Source organism: Calidris pugnax, unplaced genomic scaffold (genome assembly GCF_001431845.1).
Source record: "Calidris pugnax isolate Ruff unplaced genomic scaffold, ASM143184v1 scaffold29, whole genome shotgun sequence".
NCBI classification, from domain to species: domain Eukaryota; kingdom Metazoa; phylum Chordata; class Aves; order Charadriiformes; family Scolopacidae; genus Calidris; species Calidris pugnax.
The window spans coordinates 1,206,781-1,225,739 of NW_015090768.1; the positions used below are offsets into that span (position 1 = coordinate 1,206,781).

The 18,959-nt window shown below is 43.0% G+C and overlaps 1 protein-coding gene across 1 annotated transcript; it reads right to left on the reverse strand.

The window, feature by feature from the left end:
• Nucleotides 1-1,962: 1,962 nt before the first annotated feature.
• Nucleotides 1,963-18,651, reverse strand: SRSF11 (serine/arginine-rich splicing factor 11). The gene is given in 13 exon segments (XM_014937477.1): nucleotides 1,963-3,235; nucleotides 3,339-3,477; nucleotides 4,146-4,241; nucleotides 4,988-5,077; nucleotides 5,499-5,630; nucleotides 6,044-6,125; nucleotides 9,322-9,449; nucleotides 10,518-10,567; nucleotides 11,944-12,036; nucleotides 14,409-14,558; nucleotides 14,560-14,939; nucleotides 15,597-15,705; nucleotides 18,518-18,651. Coding segments are annotated over 11 exon segments (1,275 nt in total). The 5' UTR covers nucleotides 14,677-14,939; nucleotides 15,597-15,705; nucleotides 18,518-18,651; the 3' UTR covers nucleotides 1,963-3,037.
• Between the last annotated feature and the right edge of the window lie 308 nt (nucleotides 18,652-18,959).

The following is an 18,959-nucleotide window of genomic DNA, read 5'->3' on the forward strand; positions in this document are numbered from 1 at the left end:
AATAAAGACCAAACCGTGCTGTTGGATTCTGAAGGTGAGAGGCTCGGGGTGGATTTGCGGGGAGGGGGACGCGTCTCTGGGCAGGGGTTGGGTCCCAGGGGCTGAGCTCACCCTGCGGCGTCCTGCAAGGGCATTTTATTGGTCATTTTTTAAAATAAAATCCTGCATTTTCATTCGAGACTGTTCTTTGCCCTCTGTAAAGCTCCAGCTGGAGGAGGAAGGACGCGGCCGGCAGCTCCTGGCGGTGACCGGGAGCTGAGGGTCAGAGTTTAGAAGCAGCCACCGGGGAGGGAGGGAGGAAACAAACCTTTCCCGGGCAGGAATTACACAAGTTTTACCTTAAAATCCACAAATACGCTTATTTAAACAAGAAGCTGTGACTGTTGGTCATAACAGCAGCATCTCAGAGGAACCGGGGACGAGTCGGAGACCAAAACCTGAAACTCCTGAAGTTTCAGTTTGCCTTGTAAAAGGTGTTTTTAGCTTTGTGGGGTTTGGGTTTTTGACTTAAAATCGCTCCCCTGTGAGCGTGGGCGGCTGTGCCTGCAGCGCTGAGCTGAGCACACCCCTCCCCAGGTAAGGATTTGCTTCAGTCACACAGGGAAGGGGTCCTGTGGCTTTGGGGGGGGTGCTCACCGGAGGGACAGGAGCCCTACACACTGTAGTAATTAGCAAACCAACTTCTAATTACTAAAATAGAGTTGTTATGGTGGCTCAGGGCTCCAACCCTGGGAGGTGGTGCCGTACCCAGAGCTGAGAGCAGCAGCTCCTCCCCAGGTCCCAGGGAGGACCTGTGACATCTGGTCCCCCCAGCATCCTACGGGGGTGATGATCCAAGGGGATGGACAGTGATTAATTATTAATAATATCAATAAGCAGAGGTGGTGTGAAACCACACACCTTCCTCCTGTGTCTGGGCCCAGCAGCCAGAGGCAGAGTTAATGCACCACAGTAAAATAAACTCAAAACCACCTCAATTTAATTACAGGCAGCCCTTGACGAAGGGGCTCCTCCTGTGTCTGGGCCCAGCAGCTGGAGGCAGGGTTAATGCCAGAGTAAAATAAACTCAAAACCACCTCCATTTAATTACAGGCAGCCCTTGACGAAGGGGTCAGAGCCGAGCGCACCACCCCCTGCCCCAGGAGATCCCCTCTATTGCTGTAAATCCCTTTATGGTCTTGAACTTCACCTAGAAATAGGGTGAGGAGAACAAAAAAGGCCCATCCAGGGAGCCGTCCTGCACCTCCTCTAGGTCTGGCTGTTACCACAGGAACTCTCCCTCCCACTGTCTGACAAAACACTCACTGTAAAAAAAATTTACATTTCTACAAATTCTAAAAACAACACTCTTATTTAACTTTTAGTAACTCTTTATTAACTCTGCCCACTCAAGGGCAAGCTCTGCTTTGCCCAGGGCCAAAGGAGGGTTTAAGAAGACAGTGGTTTGCCTGGGCTCAAGCACCACTTCCAGCTTCACCCCCAGACCCCTCCTTTAAAGACCCTCCCTTTGTGGGTGCCGGGTCTTTCTGCCCCTCCCTTACCATCCTGAAGGCCTTAGTTCAGTGGAAATACAAAAAGCTTTTACAAATACGTATTTCCTTTAAAAAGCACTTGTCCCTTAACACCTCTACGTTCCTGTTTAAGCTCATTCCCTTCATTCCCCCAAATTAAAATATTTTGTTAGCGTAATGAGCTGAGGAGGGCAGCTCCTCAGCTTTGAAGAGACCAAGTCCTTACCGTCACCTTAAAATGGGTGGGATGAACTAAAAGGCAGGCTCTGAAGGAGAGAGGTGAAGTTTGGGAGGGAGAGAGGTGAAGTTTGGGAGGGAGAGAGGTGAAGTTTGGGAGGGAGAGAGGTGAAGTTTGGGAGGGAGAGAGGTGAAGTTTGGGAGGGAGAGAGGGAGGTGAAACGTAGGTTCCGGGGTGCAAACAAACACCAGCAGAGGTTTCCAGCAACACGAGTGTGAGTTTAAGGGTTTTTATTATCAAAGTTCTGTAAAACAATTTCAGAAACTGTACATCGACATGGCACAGACCCAGCCCCCGCTCGGCTCGGGGTTGGTTTTTTACCTGCACAAAAGTAAAAGCTCTGGAAGGGGCGGGAGGGAGGAAAGGGCTGCTCTAACTACTCTGCGGAGAGGGCGGGCTCACCGTGCGCATGAGGCTACTACTGCAGTGACAGCAAACACAAATTTATTAGTTTATACAACTGGAGATCCAAGTAAAAAGTACATTATCAAGTCGACCTGCTTTGGAAAGCGTAGGAAGGTCAGGTTTAAAATGCACTACCCTTTTCTGCAACAAAATCAAACCCCCTGATCAGGGAAACCGCGCCGATCGACCCTCTGTCACTGGGCACGCGGAGATCTGTCCCTCCCCGGGGCTGTGGAGCCACCACACCTCGCCCCAGACGGGCTGGAACGGAGTTAAAAAAAGATAAAAACCATCCAAAAGGAAAAAAAAACCAAGCCCTCAAAAAGGTTAGTGCATTTTAACTCTTGTCAAAAGCCAAAGGAAACCAGAAAAACAAAACCAAGCAACCCCAGCCACATGGCTTAAAAAAATACAACAGAAACAAAAGAACTACCTAGATCAGGAGGATGAGGACGATCGATCAGGAGGATCAGGACGCTCGTTTTCAGATGGACTGTGGGTTTTTTTTGTGTAGTCACACTTAAGACCCTTGAGTAGGTCCCCCCGGAGCGGCAGGACCGGGCACGGGGAGGCTGTGTGTGCCCCACGGAGGTCTGTGGGGGGTGGGGGACGCTATGGGGTGAGCTGGGTCAGCGGGGGCCTCTCACCACCCAGCCCCTGCCTGCTGGGGACACCTGCAGGGCTTCCTGTGCCCAGTGAGAGCCCCACGGCCGGGCCCCACCACCCCGGGGTCACCAGGAGGCTGCTCTGGTGGGAGTTAGTACGGGGGGGTTTACAAACGGGGCGTAGCGCGGAGCTGTTATCAGACATCTAACTGAGGGTTAACGGGTACAGCGTAAAAGAATGACAGAGGAATGACACACCGAGGCTGCGGGGACAGGGCTCAGTCACTCATGTCCATGTCCTCCTCGTGGTGATCGTCCCCGTTCACTTTGGATTCCCTGGCAGAATCCCCGCTCCCTTTCTCGGCCCCGCATTCCTTGCCTTTCGGGGAGGAAGAATCTGCCATTTTCTTTTCCTCCTTTTTCTCCTTCTCGCTGTCGTACCCTTGCTCCTCTTCGTCGTAATCCCTTGTGACCTGCTTTGCCGAGATAAAAAACAAAGGTAAAACTTGCTCCCAAAGCCCCAGTTCCAGGGGGACGGGACAGCAGGGCCCGTGGGGCTGAGGAGGGTTTTAAACATACTTTCACGTCCTTGTCGCTCTCAGATTTCCGTTCCCGATCCTTCTCCTTGTCTTTGCTCTTCTTTTTCTTGCTGGTTGACCGCTCCCTCTCATCTCGACTCCTCTCCTTGTCTTTATCCTTCTTTTTTTCCTTTTTATGTCTGCAATGGTAAGAGCACGGAGAAGAATGAAGGCTGCCACCACGCCATTCTGCAACTGGACCACAGACCATGTCCAGACCTTACCCACAATGACACATCTAAAGGGAGAATGAGCTGTATGTGACTATAACACATCATTGGCTTTCAGAAAATAACCAAAAAACCTCATTTCTTAGGTCTGGATGGGAGGTTCTCACCTCCCACCAGGATAAGACCCTGGTAAGCCAACAGGTCTGGATGGGAGGTTCTTACCTCCCACCAGGATAAGACCCTGGTAAGCCCATCAGCTCCAGAGGGTCTGATGAAGGAGCAGCTCCAGTTTGAGGATCACCAAACGCCCGGGTGACTCCTGTCACAGGGAGTCAAAGGGCTGGGAGCTCCAGGTCTCTCCTCAGCCCTGGAATACCCCAGGTTTGGAGTTTATGGGCACTCCCAGAGCAGTTCTGTGCTCAAAGCACATTAAATGGCACCAAAAGCAGCAGTGGCAGCAGAGATCCACCCCCTCTCTCTCTCTCTCAACCCACGCCTGGGTATAAGCCAAGCACCAAACACACACCATGTTCCTACAATCCCCACCGTGACCGTGGCCAGAGCTCACTCCTCGGGAATTTCCCACCCAGACACCTTTATTATCACTATTTTTTTTCAGCCAAAAAGGCTCAACTGACCTTCTTGGAGATGGGGACCGGGACATTTTCCTTTTAGGAGACCTGGGTTTTTTAGGTGACCGGGATCCGCTCCTGCTTCTCCTACGTCGTCTTTCCCTGCAGGAAAAAGTGATGAAAGCTTTTTTTTGGCTTTTTGTTTTGTTTTGTTTTAAAGCTACACATACTCAAGACCAGGCTGGATGGGGCTTGGAGCAACCTGGTGTGGTGGGAGGTGTCCCTGCCCAGGGCAGGGGGTGGCACTCGATGATCTTTAAGGTCCCTTCCCACCCAAACCATGCTGTGATTCTGTGATTCCCCTCTGGCTCCAAGCCCAGCAGGGCTCAAAAGGCAGCACATACACAGAATTCCAAATGGGTATTTACTCTTGGAAGTGCTGAAAATCCTCCCCAGCTGCTGATCAGCAGAGCAAGTTCTTCCCTGTTCCACCTCCACCCCCAGGAACAAGCTGCCGAGCTCAGGCTGTGTTGGGGACACTGGCTCTTCTTGCAAACAGAAACGAAACAGCTTGTTCTTGTCAATATTACAAGTTAATTTTGGAAAATTCTTTAAAAAGAATGACACGTTTTGCATGTATTCATTCCATAAGTGGGGAAAGGGTTTAAGAGTGACCTCAAAGTGCTTTGAATGACCTCAAAGGATCACACTCTCTTCGATATAGAGCAAGGAGAAACTCTTTCTCCAGAAAATTACAGTATCAGGGGAAAAATAAAACATCCTGTAGACCCAGGCAGAGAGTATTCACACATTTGTGTGTACAGCCAGGATATTCCCAGCTGGATCATGGTCCTGCTACACACAAGACTGCTCTGTGACAGTGGCCATCAATGGCCATGTTTCCATACCTGCTTGTGCTTCTCGATCGCCTGGTTGTGCTGTAGCTTTTGGGAGGAGTTTTAGAACGTTTCTTCTCTTTCTCTTCCTTCTTTTTATCCCTTTTAGTAAAATACAGATGTTAAGTTTGATTTTCAAACTAGTCAAACAGTGTTTGCTACTTTTGCTAGGCAGGGAAAGGAATGAAGACACGGTGCCTGCACTGGATGGCACATGCTGCTTAGTATTTCTGGGGCCACTCACACTGTTTCAGTGGAAACAAAAATTACAATTATCTACAACAAAATAAAAGAACAGCTCATTTATAGCTTCTGTGTATGGATGTGTAGATGCTTGCAGCTCCTGCTTTCCTAAGACATATCATTCATGTCATTCTATAAGACATTACGAGAGACTGTGACTTTAAAAAGAGCCACCAGTTCATTCTGCCCCAGTGTTTTTGTTTGTTATTTTTTTAAATTAAGCACCCAAATGCAATAGTTTAATCTCTAGCCAACAGCAGAGATGTACTGAGGCAGTTACCTGGTTTTGGATGTGCTCCTCGACCTCCTGCTCCTCTCTCTGGAGTGAGACCTCCTCCTCCTCGGGCTCTTGGATCGCCTCCTGCTCCTCGATTTGGAATGGGACCTTCTCCTCGACCTGCTTCTTGACCGTCTGCCGGCAACACACGGGACAGGGGAGGCAAACACAGCACATTTTGATATACTAATTACAGTTAGCAAACGAGCCTCTGCGCTAAGGTGTTTCTTATCTGACATAAGGAACAATTTATTGTGAAATAAACCCAGAGTCCCAACACTGCTGGGTAGGACAGGGCGTCCCCAAGTTCTTTCCGCCGCAGTTTAAGCTGTTTCTGAGGTATTTTCTGCTCTCCCTCCTCTCTCCAAACCCTTCCCACAGAAGCAGAGGGAGGCTCCATCCCACACTCCAGCCAAATCACAGCTTTCCTCACACCGTTTCTGCTCCTCCACCAGGAGAGGAGTGTCATTCAAGAAGAGTTTTTGAAGGAATTGTTTCCAGCTACGTCTTTTTGTTGTTTCTTTTCTTAAAGCAAATAAGGCAACTACCTGTGTCTGGATGAAGAAGGTGTCCTCCTCCTCCTGGAGCGTGACCTCGACCTCGAATGCCTTCGTTTCTCATCTTTTTTGTCTGGAGTTAAAAAAGGAAAAGAATAGTTAAAAACCCCCGATGTTATTTTAGCATTCAAGAAGATTTTATAAAGGAAAGGAAGTTGAGCTTCATGCTACAGATATTCATAAGATAAAGAAAACTTAAGGAATATTTTGACGTTTGAAATTAAGGCTTATCTGTCCTTTTCCTCCAGAGATGACACAAAGAGCAAACACGTGACACAGACGTGTACACGGCATAAAACCAACAGAAAGTTTTACGCAAAACTGGATTAGTCAAAGTGCAGAAAATGTTAAATTTAAGTCAGTTGCAAGGTGACAGCTGCAGGGCAAGGGGAGGTCTTGGGAAAATCTCAGCATCTCTGCTGTTTTACAAAGGGCTAAAGAATCTCTCAAATTACTATTTTGAATTTCCCACAAAAAGCAAAACAACCAGCACATTTTTTTCCAGTATAGTAAAAGAACAGGAGCTCTATTCTTTCCTGAGAACCATCAGGAGGCTCCAAAACTCTATTTCCAGTGCTGTAAATTACTTTGGTGGCTCTGAGATCCATGGATGAACTGCTGCAACTTATTCTAAAATAAAATCTACTGAAATAAACTACAAAAATAAAGAATTATTTACAAGCTTCTGCAGATTAGGCATGCCAAGGAAGGAAATCATGCCCAAGAACAACCACCACTAGGATGGCAAGTGGTTAAGCCACTTGCTGCTTCCAATGAGGTCTCCAGTATGAACCCCCACCAGGGGAAGCTCCAGCATTTTGCAATCTTCAAATCAAGTGAATTTTGGGCAAAACACAACAGATGAGTAAATTCCTGCATCGTTCTGCAGGACACACACAGTGCTCACCCTGCAGGACAATTAAAAAGCTGTCAAGTATAAATTAAGTCCCTATAAAACATGAAAGCATTAAGCCAGTATTTTGCAGACCATTAGCTTTTATCACCTACATCAAAACTCCATCGTGAATTGAATTCTAGGATTTAAATCCCACTCTAGGAGTGAAACTCACCGGGCTCTATAGCAGCAGAGATTAGTGACTGTGCTTCTCGGACTCTTTTCATAGCTTCTTCGATTTCTTTACTGGAGGTATCTGACTTCAGACTGGGTGAGACAAGGCCTGCAGCTACATGGTTCAACCTGCCAGATGGAAAAGGATGTTACCAATTCAGTGTGGAGGCATCAAAGAAATAGATTTGCAGCCTGTTCGAAGCAGCTGATCTCAGGGAATCAGCATCTGCCTGTGTTTTGTCACCGTTCAGATAACAGAATAAGTGTAAGATGTGGAGACAGTGTCACAAGACACCTGCACATCCAGCTCTCAGAATTCCAGTGAACTGTAAATAGCAGGGAAGATCTATTTAGCCATTCCAGCAGCAGGACAAGCACGCATCGACATGCTTTCCCCAAGCCCAGAGCTGAAAGAATTCTCCCCAAAGCTCCCTGCAATTTGCCGTCCCAAGGCTGAGGTGGTTTCTTTGCATTTATTGCACTTTTTATCTACTAATTTGCCCACCAGCTGTTCCCCTATGGCACATGCTTTCACCATCCTGCTCCAACCTTACCAATAGCTGAACAGCACGTGAATACATGAAGTGCTACAACCCTTCCCTACTTGCTGTCCCCATGCCATATTTTGAATAAAGTTATCCTTTTTCTGAATACTGAAATAAAAACTAGCAAATACTCATGCTACTGCTTTTTGCTCCCTTTTTCTACCACGTAATAAGACATGTTGGTTTTTATTATCTCCTGATGGCTGTAATGTAAATAGACTCTTTTATTGTTGGCTTTGACCCCAGTTGCTGGTCTCGGCTTGTCCTCAGCCACAGGATGACAGAACATTTTGGGTGGGGAGGGACCTTTAGAGGTCCCCTCGTCCAGCCCCCACCATGGGCATGGCCCTTCAGGACGGGAGGTGCTGGCTGCACCTCTATACCACAGACACAAACTGAATTTCTATCTCCAGCAAAATGAAATCCCAGAGATTAATTATTCCGTAGATGCAAGGCTGAATAATCTTTGCTTCCTCCCCTTCTTCTCTCTCTACCACAGTAAAAAGAGTCTGCACAAGATCCCCAGGACACTGTTTTTTTTATCACCGACATCAAAACTCCATTGTGAATTGAATCCTAGGATTTAAATCCCACTCTAGGAGTTGAACTCACCGGGCTCTATAGCAGCAGAGATTAGTGACTGTGCTTCTCGGACTCTTTTCATAGCTTCTTCGATTTCTTTACTGGAGGTATCTGACTTCAGACTGGGTGAGACAAGGCCTGCAGCTACATGGTTCAACCTGCCAGATGGAAAAGGATGTTACCAATTCAGTGTGGAGGAATCAAAGAAATAGATTTGCAGCCTGTTCGAAGCAGCTGATCTCAGGGAATCAGCATCTGCCTGTGTTTTGTCACCGTTCAGATAACAGAATAAGTGTAAGATGTGGAGACAGTGTCACAAGACACCTGCACATCCAGCTCTCAGAATTCCAGTGAACTGTAAATAGCAGGGAAGATCTATTTAGCCATTCCAGCAGCAGGACAAGCACGCATCGACATGCTTTCCCCAAGCCCAGAGTTGAAAGAATTCTCCCCAAAGCTCCCTGCAATTTGCCATCCCAAGGCTGAGGTGTTTTCTTTGCATTTACTGCACTTTTCATCTACTAATTGTCCACCAGCTGTTTCCCTATGGCACATGCTTTCACCATCCTGCTCCAACCTTACCAATAGCTGAACAGCACGTGAATACATGAAGTGCTACAACCCTTCCCTACTTGCTGTCCCCATGCCATATTTTGAATAAAGTTATCCTTTTTCTGAATACTGAAATAAAAACTAGCAAATACTCATGCTACTGCTTTTTGCTCCCTTTTTCTACCACGTAATAAGACATGTTGGTTTTTATTATCTCCTGATGGCTGTAATGTAAATAGACTCTTTTATTGTTGGCTTTGACCCCAGTTGCTGGTCTCGGCTTGTCCTCAGCCACAGGATGACAGAACATTTTGATATTTTGAATAAAGTCATCCTTTTTCTGAATACTGAAAAAAAACCTAGCAAATACTTGTGCTACTGCTTTTTGCTCCCTTTTTCTACCACTTAATAAGACATGTTGGTTTTTGTTATCTCCTGATGGCTGCTTTTATCACCTACATCAAAACTCCATCGTGAATTGAATTCTAGGATTTAAATCCCACTCTAGGAGTGAAACTCACCGGGCTCTATAGCAGCAGAGATTAGTGACTGTGCTTCTCGGACTCTTTTCATAGCTTCTTCGATTTCTTTACTGGAGGTATCTGACTTCAGACTGGGTGAGACAAGGCCTGCAGCTACATGGTTCAACCTGCCAGATGGAAAAGGATGTTACCAATTCAGTGTGGAGGAATCAAAGAAATAGATTTGCAGCCTGTTCGAAGCAGCTGATCTCAGGGAATCAGCATCTGCCTGTGTTTTGTCACCGTTCAGATAACAGAATAAGTGTAAGATGTGGAGACAGTGTCACAAGACACCTGCACATCCAGCTCTCAGAATTCCAGTGAACTGTAAATAGCAGGGAAGATCTATTTAGCCATTCCAGCAGCAGGACAAGCACGCATCGACATGCTTTCCCCAAGCCCAGAGTTGAAAGAATTCTCCCCAAAGCTCCCTGCAATTTGCCGTCCCAAGGCTGAGGTGGTTTCTTTGCATTTATTGCACTTTTTATCTACTAATTTGCCCACCAGCTGTTCCCCTATGGCACATGCTTTCACCATCCTGCTCCAACCTTACCAATAGCTGAACAGCACGTGAATACATGAAGTGCTACAACCCTTCCCTACTTGCTGTCCCCATGCCATATTTTGAATAAAGTTATCCTTTTTCTGAATACTGAAATAAAAACTAGCAAATACTCATGCTACTGCTTTTTGCTCCCTTTTTCTACCACGTAATAAGACATGTTGGTTTTTATTATCTCCTGATGGCTGTAATGTAAATAGACTCTTTTATTGTTGGCTTTGACCCCAGTTGCTGGTCTCGGCTTGTCCTCAGCCACAGGATGACAGAACATTTTGGGTGGGGAGGGACCTTTAGAGGTCCCCTCGTCCAGCCCCCACCATGGGCATGGCCCTTCAGGACGGGAGGTGCTGGCTGCACCTCTATACCACAGACACAAACTGAATTTCTATCTCCAGCAAAATGAAATCCCAGAGATTAATTATTCCGTAGATGCAAGGCTGAATAATCTTTGCTTCCTCCCCTTCTTCTCTCTCTACCACAGTAAAAAGAGTCTGCACAAGATCCCCAGGACACTGTTTTTCTTCAACCTTAGTCAGATCCAGCAGGACAAAGACTGGATACTGAATCCCAACAGATATTCCTGAGAAGGAGTATATTGCAATATAAATATTTGTAAATATTTGTAAACACTTACTTTGGATCCACTGTGCTCATAAGTTTTAGTAGTTGATCTGCTGCAAGAGACTGTGAGGGGGAAAAAAAAAAACAAGTTAAAACCACGTTGGGAGATGTGTATGCTTAAGGAGATTCTCTTCCTCAGCAGTGGCTACAGTAGAAAGTGTCCACAGATAAAAAAAATACTCCACAAAACAAACCCCACACCCCAAAGATGTTACAGACAAAAGGGATATTGTTCTGTTTTCAAATTTGTAGATGGTGCTGAGGGTGAGAACATCACTTTTCAGTGGTGCTCAGGTACCTTTTTTCCCCACAGCGGCCAAATATCAGCCCTTTCCAGGGCAGAATTAAAGCACTTTAAAATAAAAATACACTTCTGGTATTTACAGGTTATTTCTCTGTTCCTTCAAGAGAACAGAGACCTCATTAGAGAACCCAGTTGCCTGTCTATGGGCAGTCCTCAATGTCAATTTATGAACAATAACCAAAAGCTTCTTTACTCTAAAAATCCCACCAAAAATGTATTTTACAGCTCTGAGGCAAATCCAGAGATTATTGGAACTGGTCCCCTCCTGTGCCAGTGGGGTATGAACAGCAGAATGTTTAGTCTCCACCAATTTCCTTTATCCAGAGGCAACCATGTGCTGAATTCTAACAGTTTGTTGCCATCAGCTCCCTTAATGGACAAAGGAAACAACCCTTCATCACATTACATTTTTCTAATATGTGTTTAAGATGCTTTTTTTTTTTAAATTTTTTATTTCTTTATCACCACTATTTGCTTGTTACTACACATGCCATGCATACAAAGAATGCTGAATGATGATTTTTTAGCAATGGATTAAATTATTATTTCTTGTAAAATGTGTTGTCTGTACAGTATTTGGCTCTCATATCTTAAATATTAACTCCATATTCTACTCCTACTTAGTACTTTTTTTATTCATTTTAAAAAAGACTATAGTCTATAATAAAGTCTGCTCCGTACTTTCATCAAACAATTTTTCTTTTACTGTAAGTACAGGACAGATTCAGCACTCGATAATGAGCATACCTGAAACACTTCATTACTAGTCCCAAATTATTTTTATGTCTTTCCCGCATTTAATTTGATACTCCTGCAGACACTATTTATTCCAAATCACTGGGTTTTTCAGACAGTGGCTGTTAAACTGATATAAATGAAAAATACTTGAAATAGAGAAAAGAGGGTAGCAAAAGAAAAGTGGTCCTTTATAAACCTGCTACTCCAAAAAACAATTCTATAATAAATCTCAGAAGTTCAAAGCACCAGCCACCTGTGCAGGCTACACCGAGCCAAGCCTGTAATAAAAAGTAGTATTTTTGTAACACTTCTTCAGACTCAAGTATAGCATTTCCAGCTCTTCAGCCTGCTATTTAATATACTTCTGACTGCTGAGAAACTGCAGTGTGTGAGGTACCTGAGAGTTTAAGTTTGCTCCAGGAAGCCCGAGAGCAGCCAGGGCAGGATCGAGAGCGGGAGCTCCTAAAGCAGCTAAAGGGACAGCACCGATCTGCAAGGAGAACAGCAATTAGACAAAAAGCCATCTTCACTGGATAAAAAGCGGTGAGATCAAGATACCCAAGCATCAGACATGGGGAAACTTAGGTTTTACTTAGGTTTCCAGCAACAGAAAACATTATACTAAGTTTGGCAAGAGTATTTCAGGTTTCCCTATTCAGATATTCCAAAATTCAGTATATGAAAGATATTTTTTTTCCCTATAAATATTCTAAAGTGAAATTCTGTTTCCTCTGCATCCCAATGGGTAGGGAAAAAAAAAAATATAAAAAAAACAAGTTAAGCATCCCACTACATTCAAGAAATAGTTCAAAATGAACTTATTTTCAGGTGTTAAAATGAAAATTCATTACAAGTTTCTGAGCCAACTCCCATATATCTGAATCAACTTAGGATTGAAATTAACATAGTTTATGTTAAAAGACAATGTAATAATACTACATCTCTACAAATCTCTCAAATTTGGTTGGAACTGGGAAACGGGTTGAAAAGCTCCTGGAATAAAAAGCAGAATGACGGCGTAGGTCTGAATGCCTTAAATTAACCTAAATGCCTCATAGAAGAACCTCATTTTTTAGCCATTTGAAGGGAGAAAATCAAACCACACACTGAAACAAAACACAGCCTGTGCTAAAATCCCCATGCTTTGATGTTAATTTTATGCTGTGCTGCTGCTGAGGTCTCGCTCTCCCTTCCTTCCTTCTCACTGTCTGCTCACTGAGCTGTCAAAAACCATATTTTTGTGCCGGCTGCATTGAGCTACCACAGCACCAAGGGACCCCAGGAGCTCCAGAGCCAGCACAAAAGCACGTAGTCAGGAGTGAGGAACCTTCCACTCTTTGCCCATGAGTTTCTGAGTTCACTGAGCTCTTCAAATGGTGCAGGCTTCTCCCTGCAGCCCCGAAAAAAAAGCCACGTTCCCCACACGCTGATGCCACCACAGCTCAATGGTTTTCACTGAGTTAAATGCCCGACTCCCAGTAAGTCAAAGGGAGCTACACAACCAGCTTTGAAAAGAATGACCATAAATGGATGAGTTTAATAAATTCTACCATTAAGCAGATTGGGAGTAGGCTGGGATTCACTGACAGAACTAAAATTAAGACGGTTCGACAACCATTTTCAGGACTTTACATACATACATACAGTTTTTGGTGAAAGAAATCTTTAAGACTGTATTTGTTTCTTCCATCCCTTTCCTTGAGTTTCAAAGTTAAACTTCCGACTTTTCCTTCTACATTGGGTTAAAGAGACTTTCTGAACAACTCAACGGCAAGTATGTTTCATGCAATCACAAATCATAACAGAAGATACATACAGAAGAGCTCAGCACAAGCTGAAGAAGCAGATCTGAGAACTGCAGAATGAATGAAGATTTAGTCTTATTAATTTTCCTGATCCTCTGTTCTCTAGTAAGGTACGTGCTTTGACTGAAACTTTTTCCACACTGTATTATTCTTACTGTTCATCTTCCACCCAAATTCTTGTGTATTTAGATGAGAAGGGAATACAGGCTACAAGTTTTTCCCTTTGGTTGGAGCATTAAGGGAAGGCATGACGGTTTTCAGGACTTTACATACATACATACAGTTTTTGGTGAAAGAAATCTTTAAGACTGTATTTGTTTCTTCCATCCCTTTCCTTGAGTTTCAAAGTTAAACTTCCGACTTTTCCTTCTACATTGGGTTAAAGAGACTTTCTGAACAACTCAACGGCAAGTATGTTTCATGCAATCACAAATCATAACAGAAGATACATACAGAAGAGCTCAGCACAAGCTGAAGAAGCAGATCTGAGAACTGCAGAATGAATGAAGATTTAGTCTTATTAATTTTCCTGATCCTCTGTTCTCTAGTAAGGTACGTGCTTTGACTGAAACTTTTTCCACACTGTATTATTCTTACTGTTCATCTTCCACCCAAATTCTTGTGTATTTAGATGAGAAGGGAATACAGGCTACAAGTTTTTCCCTTTGGTTGGAGCATTAAGGGAAGGCATCTCCACAGCACATCAACTCCTTCAACCATATGAATTTAAAATCTCTGAGATCTGTACTGCTTGTCACATCTGTCTGTGGGCGTACAATGGATAAAAGAGGGAGGAGAGAGAAACACACAGGGCTCCTGAGATACCAGAAGCATCATATTAGGGAAATCAAAGCATCCCATTTAGTAAATTAACACCATTCTGCCACAACTTGTATCAGAGAGCTGTAACAATCCATGAAGAAATATCAATTAAAACTTTATAGGAATAGCATTAGCACCTCAGTCTATTTGTCCTGAAAAAAACCCAACAGAAAGTAAGTTAGAAGGCAAGAGAAAACATGGAATGGTTTCCCTTGACTCCAAGCAGCAAACCTACCTGAGAGAGTGGGTTGGGAGTGGGCAGGAGTCCCCCCCCGGGCAGCAGACCTGCCACGGCGTTAGCTGGTGCCAAGAGAGACAAAGCCTTAGTCTCATCAGGAATAACTCCTGCAGAGAAACAGCCTGGCATTAGAGAGCATTCCTTTCCAGAGGCAGAAAATACACAAATACACCCAGAAAATGTCTCCCTGATACACCACCTGAGTTTGTTGAAAGTACTTATGTTGGCTAAAATACAAAGCTCGATGTCTATTAATATTTATCATTAATTTTTTTTTTTTTTTGTCAGAATGAAACTTCAATGGGTGAAAATTTGACTGTTCCTTTTTCTCTACAAATGGTTAAGTTTCTAGAGCAAAAAAATAGCACAATACACACTACTTTTTTGTTAACACTGCCAAGATTTCATCACCTGTACTCGATTTTTAAGTCATGAACCAAACGTAAGCAAGCACAGTCGGTTCTCCAGGGGTGTGCTCTCAACTTTCAAAAGCTGTTTTATGAACAACGACTCGTGTCGGCTGCTTCACTATAAAGCACACAGAAAAATCAAGATACACAAGACAAAAAAAGTTTGATTTAGGGGTTAATAATATGGTACAGTTCACTATGTTTTCTTTTACACCTACCACATAAATTTTGTAAAACTTAAAGAGAAGGTATGGAAATATATATTATTTTTTTTTTGGTTGAATCAAGCGTAGGGCTTTTGCTGACTTGTCAAATGGAAATGAAAAGTCTCTGCAGATCTTCAAATCCGCGCTGTGTCTGTGTGTCTGTGGCTGGAGGGGTGCAAACATACAGATACTGTGGCACATTCCTTACCTGTGCAGTAAAATGCAATTGTTCCAATATGTGCCATGCTTATTGTACCAAGAATGCTGCTACACACTGCCACTGCAGAAGAAACTTCTGGCCCAAAATCTTGCAGCCAACTAAGACAAGCGTGTTATTTCACTGCCTGCTCTGCACAGAGAATTTTAAGGGCCCTACCACGAAACAAGTAATTGTGTAGGTATTTTTAATTCTATCCAACAGCAAAAGCCCTATACAGATGGATTAATTTGTTAATGTGCCCAAGCCCCCAAAATGAGAGTTCAATAAAACAATTTTACTATATATTTGCAAATACCAGTAGTGTTTCTGTAATACATATTAAGAAACTGCATCTCATCATAAAACATACAATATGTACAGGGCACTTAAGAGAAACTGGATAAGCTGCAGAAGAAAACTGTTGGGTGGTATTTTCAGCAGGGCCTGGTATATAGTTCAGGCTGAACCAGGGAAAAGAACTGTAAAACACAACAACAAAAAAGAAAAACCACTGTTAAATAAAGGTAATGGTTCCTTCCACCTATACTGAGAAGTGCCGATAATATAAACAAATGTATAATACACAGCACTGTTATCTTGCTTGTGTCATTGAGCTGTCATCAATTTAGATACCAAAAGTTATGGAGGGAGAGGGGGGGAAAAAGGTCATTTAGATAAAGGGCATCAATGCATAAATATATTAACATACCTACAGAGAGATTATGGGGTAATTTTGCATGCAAAATTATGTCTCAGAGGATATTTATAAATTATAGCTAAACATTTCAAATTAGTGCAACTACAACATTTCTTGCATCTAAATACAAATCCTCAGACTTATCTTGAGACACCTCATAGAAGATCTGCATCCATTAAAAAAAAATCATGCATCTGATCCTCTAATCGTTTTTTAAAAAAGTATTTAGAAATAAATAAACTACAATTTTAAAAAAAGCAATGAGGCCCCTCACCAGTTAATTTTCATGCTTCAAGAGCTTTTTTTACTGCTGCTTTGTTAGAACCATGAAATACTGCATGAATGTGTAGAAATGAAAGAAAAAGAAACAGACAAAAGAAACAAACATTAACCAAAGAACCTAAATACCCCCCCCAGCCACCTTTAACCTTAGAGTTCCTTCCAAATCTAGGAATATCACAGTGAAAATTACAAATACTAAGCCTTACCGTAGACTTTGTGTATAGCTCTATAACACAAAGCAACAGCCAACAGCAAAATGTCTGTGTGTGCTAAAACTGGAGTGCGCTTGTGATATAGGGGATAATTATTGCACTAAACAGATAACAAACATTTGCTTTAGTGACAGGCAATATTAATACAGAATTATCACAATAGAAAATAAAGAGATAAAAAGGCCCAGTTCAGCACAGTAGTTAAGCATATGCCTGGCTTTAAGCACACGAGCAATTGCACGAGGGTTTTAAGAATCTTGCTGTATGGTGCTTAAACAGCTTGTTGAATTGGGACCCTGGCTCTGCCCTCACAGGGGAAACTCTCCTCCAGCCTGGGGACAAACGTGTGTGATTACACACTCCGGGGCAGAAAGTCATTGGCTATGACACACTACATCATTCAGCCAAAAACGGCAACATTCGGGACCGCTAGGACACCCCAGGAAACAGCCCTTGATTTAAACAGGCCCATTAGAATATTCTACTTATATATTAATTTTATTTTCGTTACGCCACCTGAACCAAAAGTACTGGGCAGCTTTCTCTATGTGCCAGATTTATCCACCATCAAGCACAATGGACAAAGTCAGACCGACAAAGAGAAAAACCTTTTTTATCCTTATTGGAAAAGTTAAACATTGGTTTCTTTCAGCATGGGCCTTGGTGAATGTCTCAGTGCTGACTCGGAGGGACTGTTCCACATCATGCTTTAAGGCAAAGAGGAGGACACGATGCCTTTCTGCTACACTATGAAACCTCAACTAGCAACAGCAGAAGCAGTAACTCAACAGCAATTTCAGGATGTGTTCTGTACAGCTCTCAAACAGCAGCACCTCTCTCTCAATCAAAGGTCATGCTGCAGATTCCTACATTCCAGAAATTAAGTTTTCGTATCTTTTTTAAATTTCAGGAATACAAAGCTAAGACAGCTCCCCGGGCCTCAAAAGACAGCCTACAGCATTGCAATGTCTAGATTATAGCTCTGAACCCAGGCCACGTACCAAATTTATTACTCTAGTATGACTTAATCTACAGAGATTATATTTCTTTCAAGCGATCTGGGAAATGCCATTATTTCAGAAGTAAAGCAAGAAAACAGTACAATAGAAATCAATTACTTCTAAAGCAAGTCTAGAAGAGTTTAATAAGACTTCTGTAAGAAGAGGTGTCTTCTCAGCACTTTGTTTCTAAGGTAAGTTCCAAAAACCCTGCTCATTGCCTTTCAAATTACTGTAACACCCTAAAATGTAAAAATAAAAAGAAGAAGAGAAAATGTAGTTAACAAGTGGTTACACCAGGAAAACACTTGGGGACTTGAGTGCTTGCTGGCCTTTAGTTAATGTCTAGAATCCCCTGTAGCTGCAGAGGACCCACTGTTTTTCAGTCATCTGGAAGGGCTTTGCATTTGCCTTCTCCACTACAAAAATCACACACACAAATAACAGAGAGAAGAGTTTATTATTTAGTGAAATTCTGTAAAATATATCAAGGATGAACAAGAAAACTTGGAATAAAAAAAAAACTAGTACCAGTGCCCAATTTGGCACCTCTGGGAAGATCTCACTTTCAAATTAAAGCGTAATTATTCAAACCCTTGGTATACTGGACTTCACAAGGAGTGAGTGCCTTTCCAGGGAAGCTCCTGCTAAAGGCAGTGGCAGCAGATCCCAAGGAAATAGTCATCTGCTCTCCCACGCACTCTCGGGGAGGGAGAAACCATTCTCGTGAAGAGATTTACGCCTACGTGAAAGTGGCAAACACTTCATTATTCAGGGAAAATCTCCTTAAAACGTTGACCTGTTTGCATAAGTCTGTTCAGGAAAACGTCTCACTGAGACTGATAAAGAGCAAAATTTGCACATAATTCTAACAAAAATGTTAATATTCTAACCTGAAAGACATACAAAATCAGGAAGAGGTAAACTTTCCACTTTCATTCAGTGTCACCAGATAAAAATAATTATCTAATCTATGGGCCAATGGCAATATACCAAGGGTTTCAAAATGTAATATCTTATATGTTTGACATTTACTAATCCCCATTTTTGTCAACTATACTGGAATAAAACGGCTTCATAGGCCATTAAACAATTCACAAACCTTCTGCATATGGTACGACTATCAACGCTCTGTCAACGAATACAGTGTTTGTCAGATGCTGGGCCACAACTGCTGAGTCAGGATCATGGAACTTTACAAAACACACACGCGATGACACAGGCAAAGGAGAATCACTGAAAAAGAAAGAAAGAAAGAAATTATTTAGATGGAAGCAAGTTGGACAATATGGAACTTGTAACTTCGATCCTCTCCCCACCTTTGCCAACCCAGGAAGCCACAGGGGACTATGGGGTCCTTCTCTACATGATTTCAGGTTTTGTATCAAATGCCATTTTGCGTGATTACAGACACAAATGAAGCCAATTCACTATAAAATTGCAAAAATAGTTTTATTGCCTCATTTGTAACTGAACAATATATCTATGACCAGTCACCTAAATGCAAATTGAAATAGTTTTATTGCCTCATATCTATGACCAGT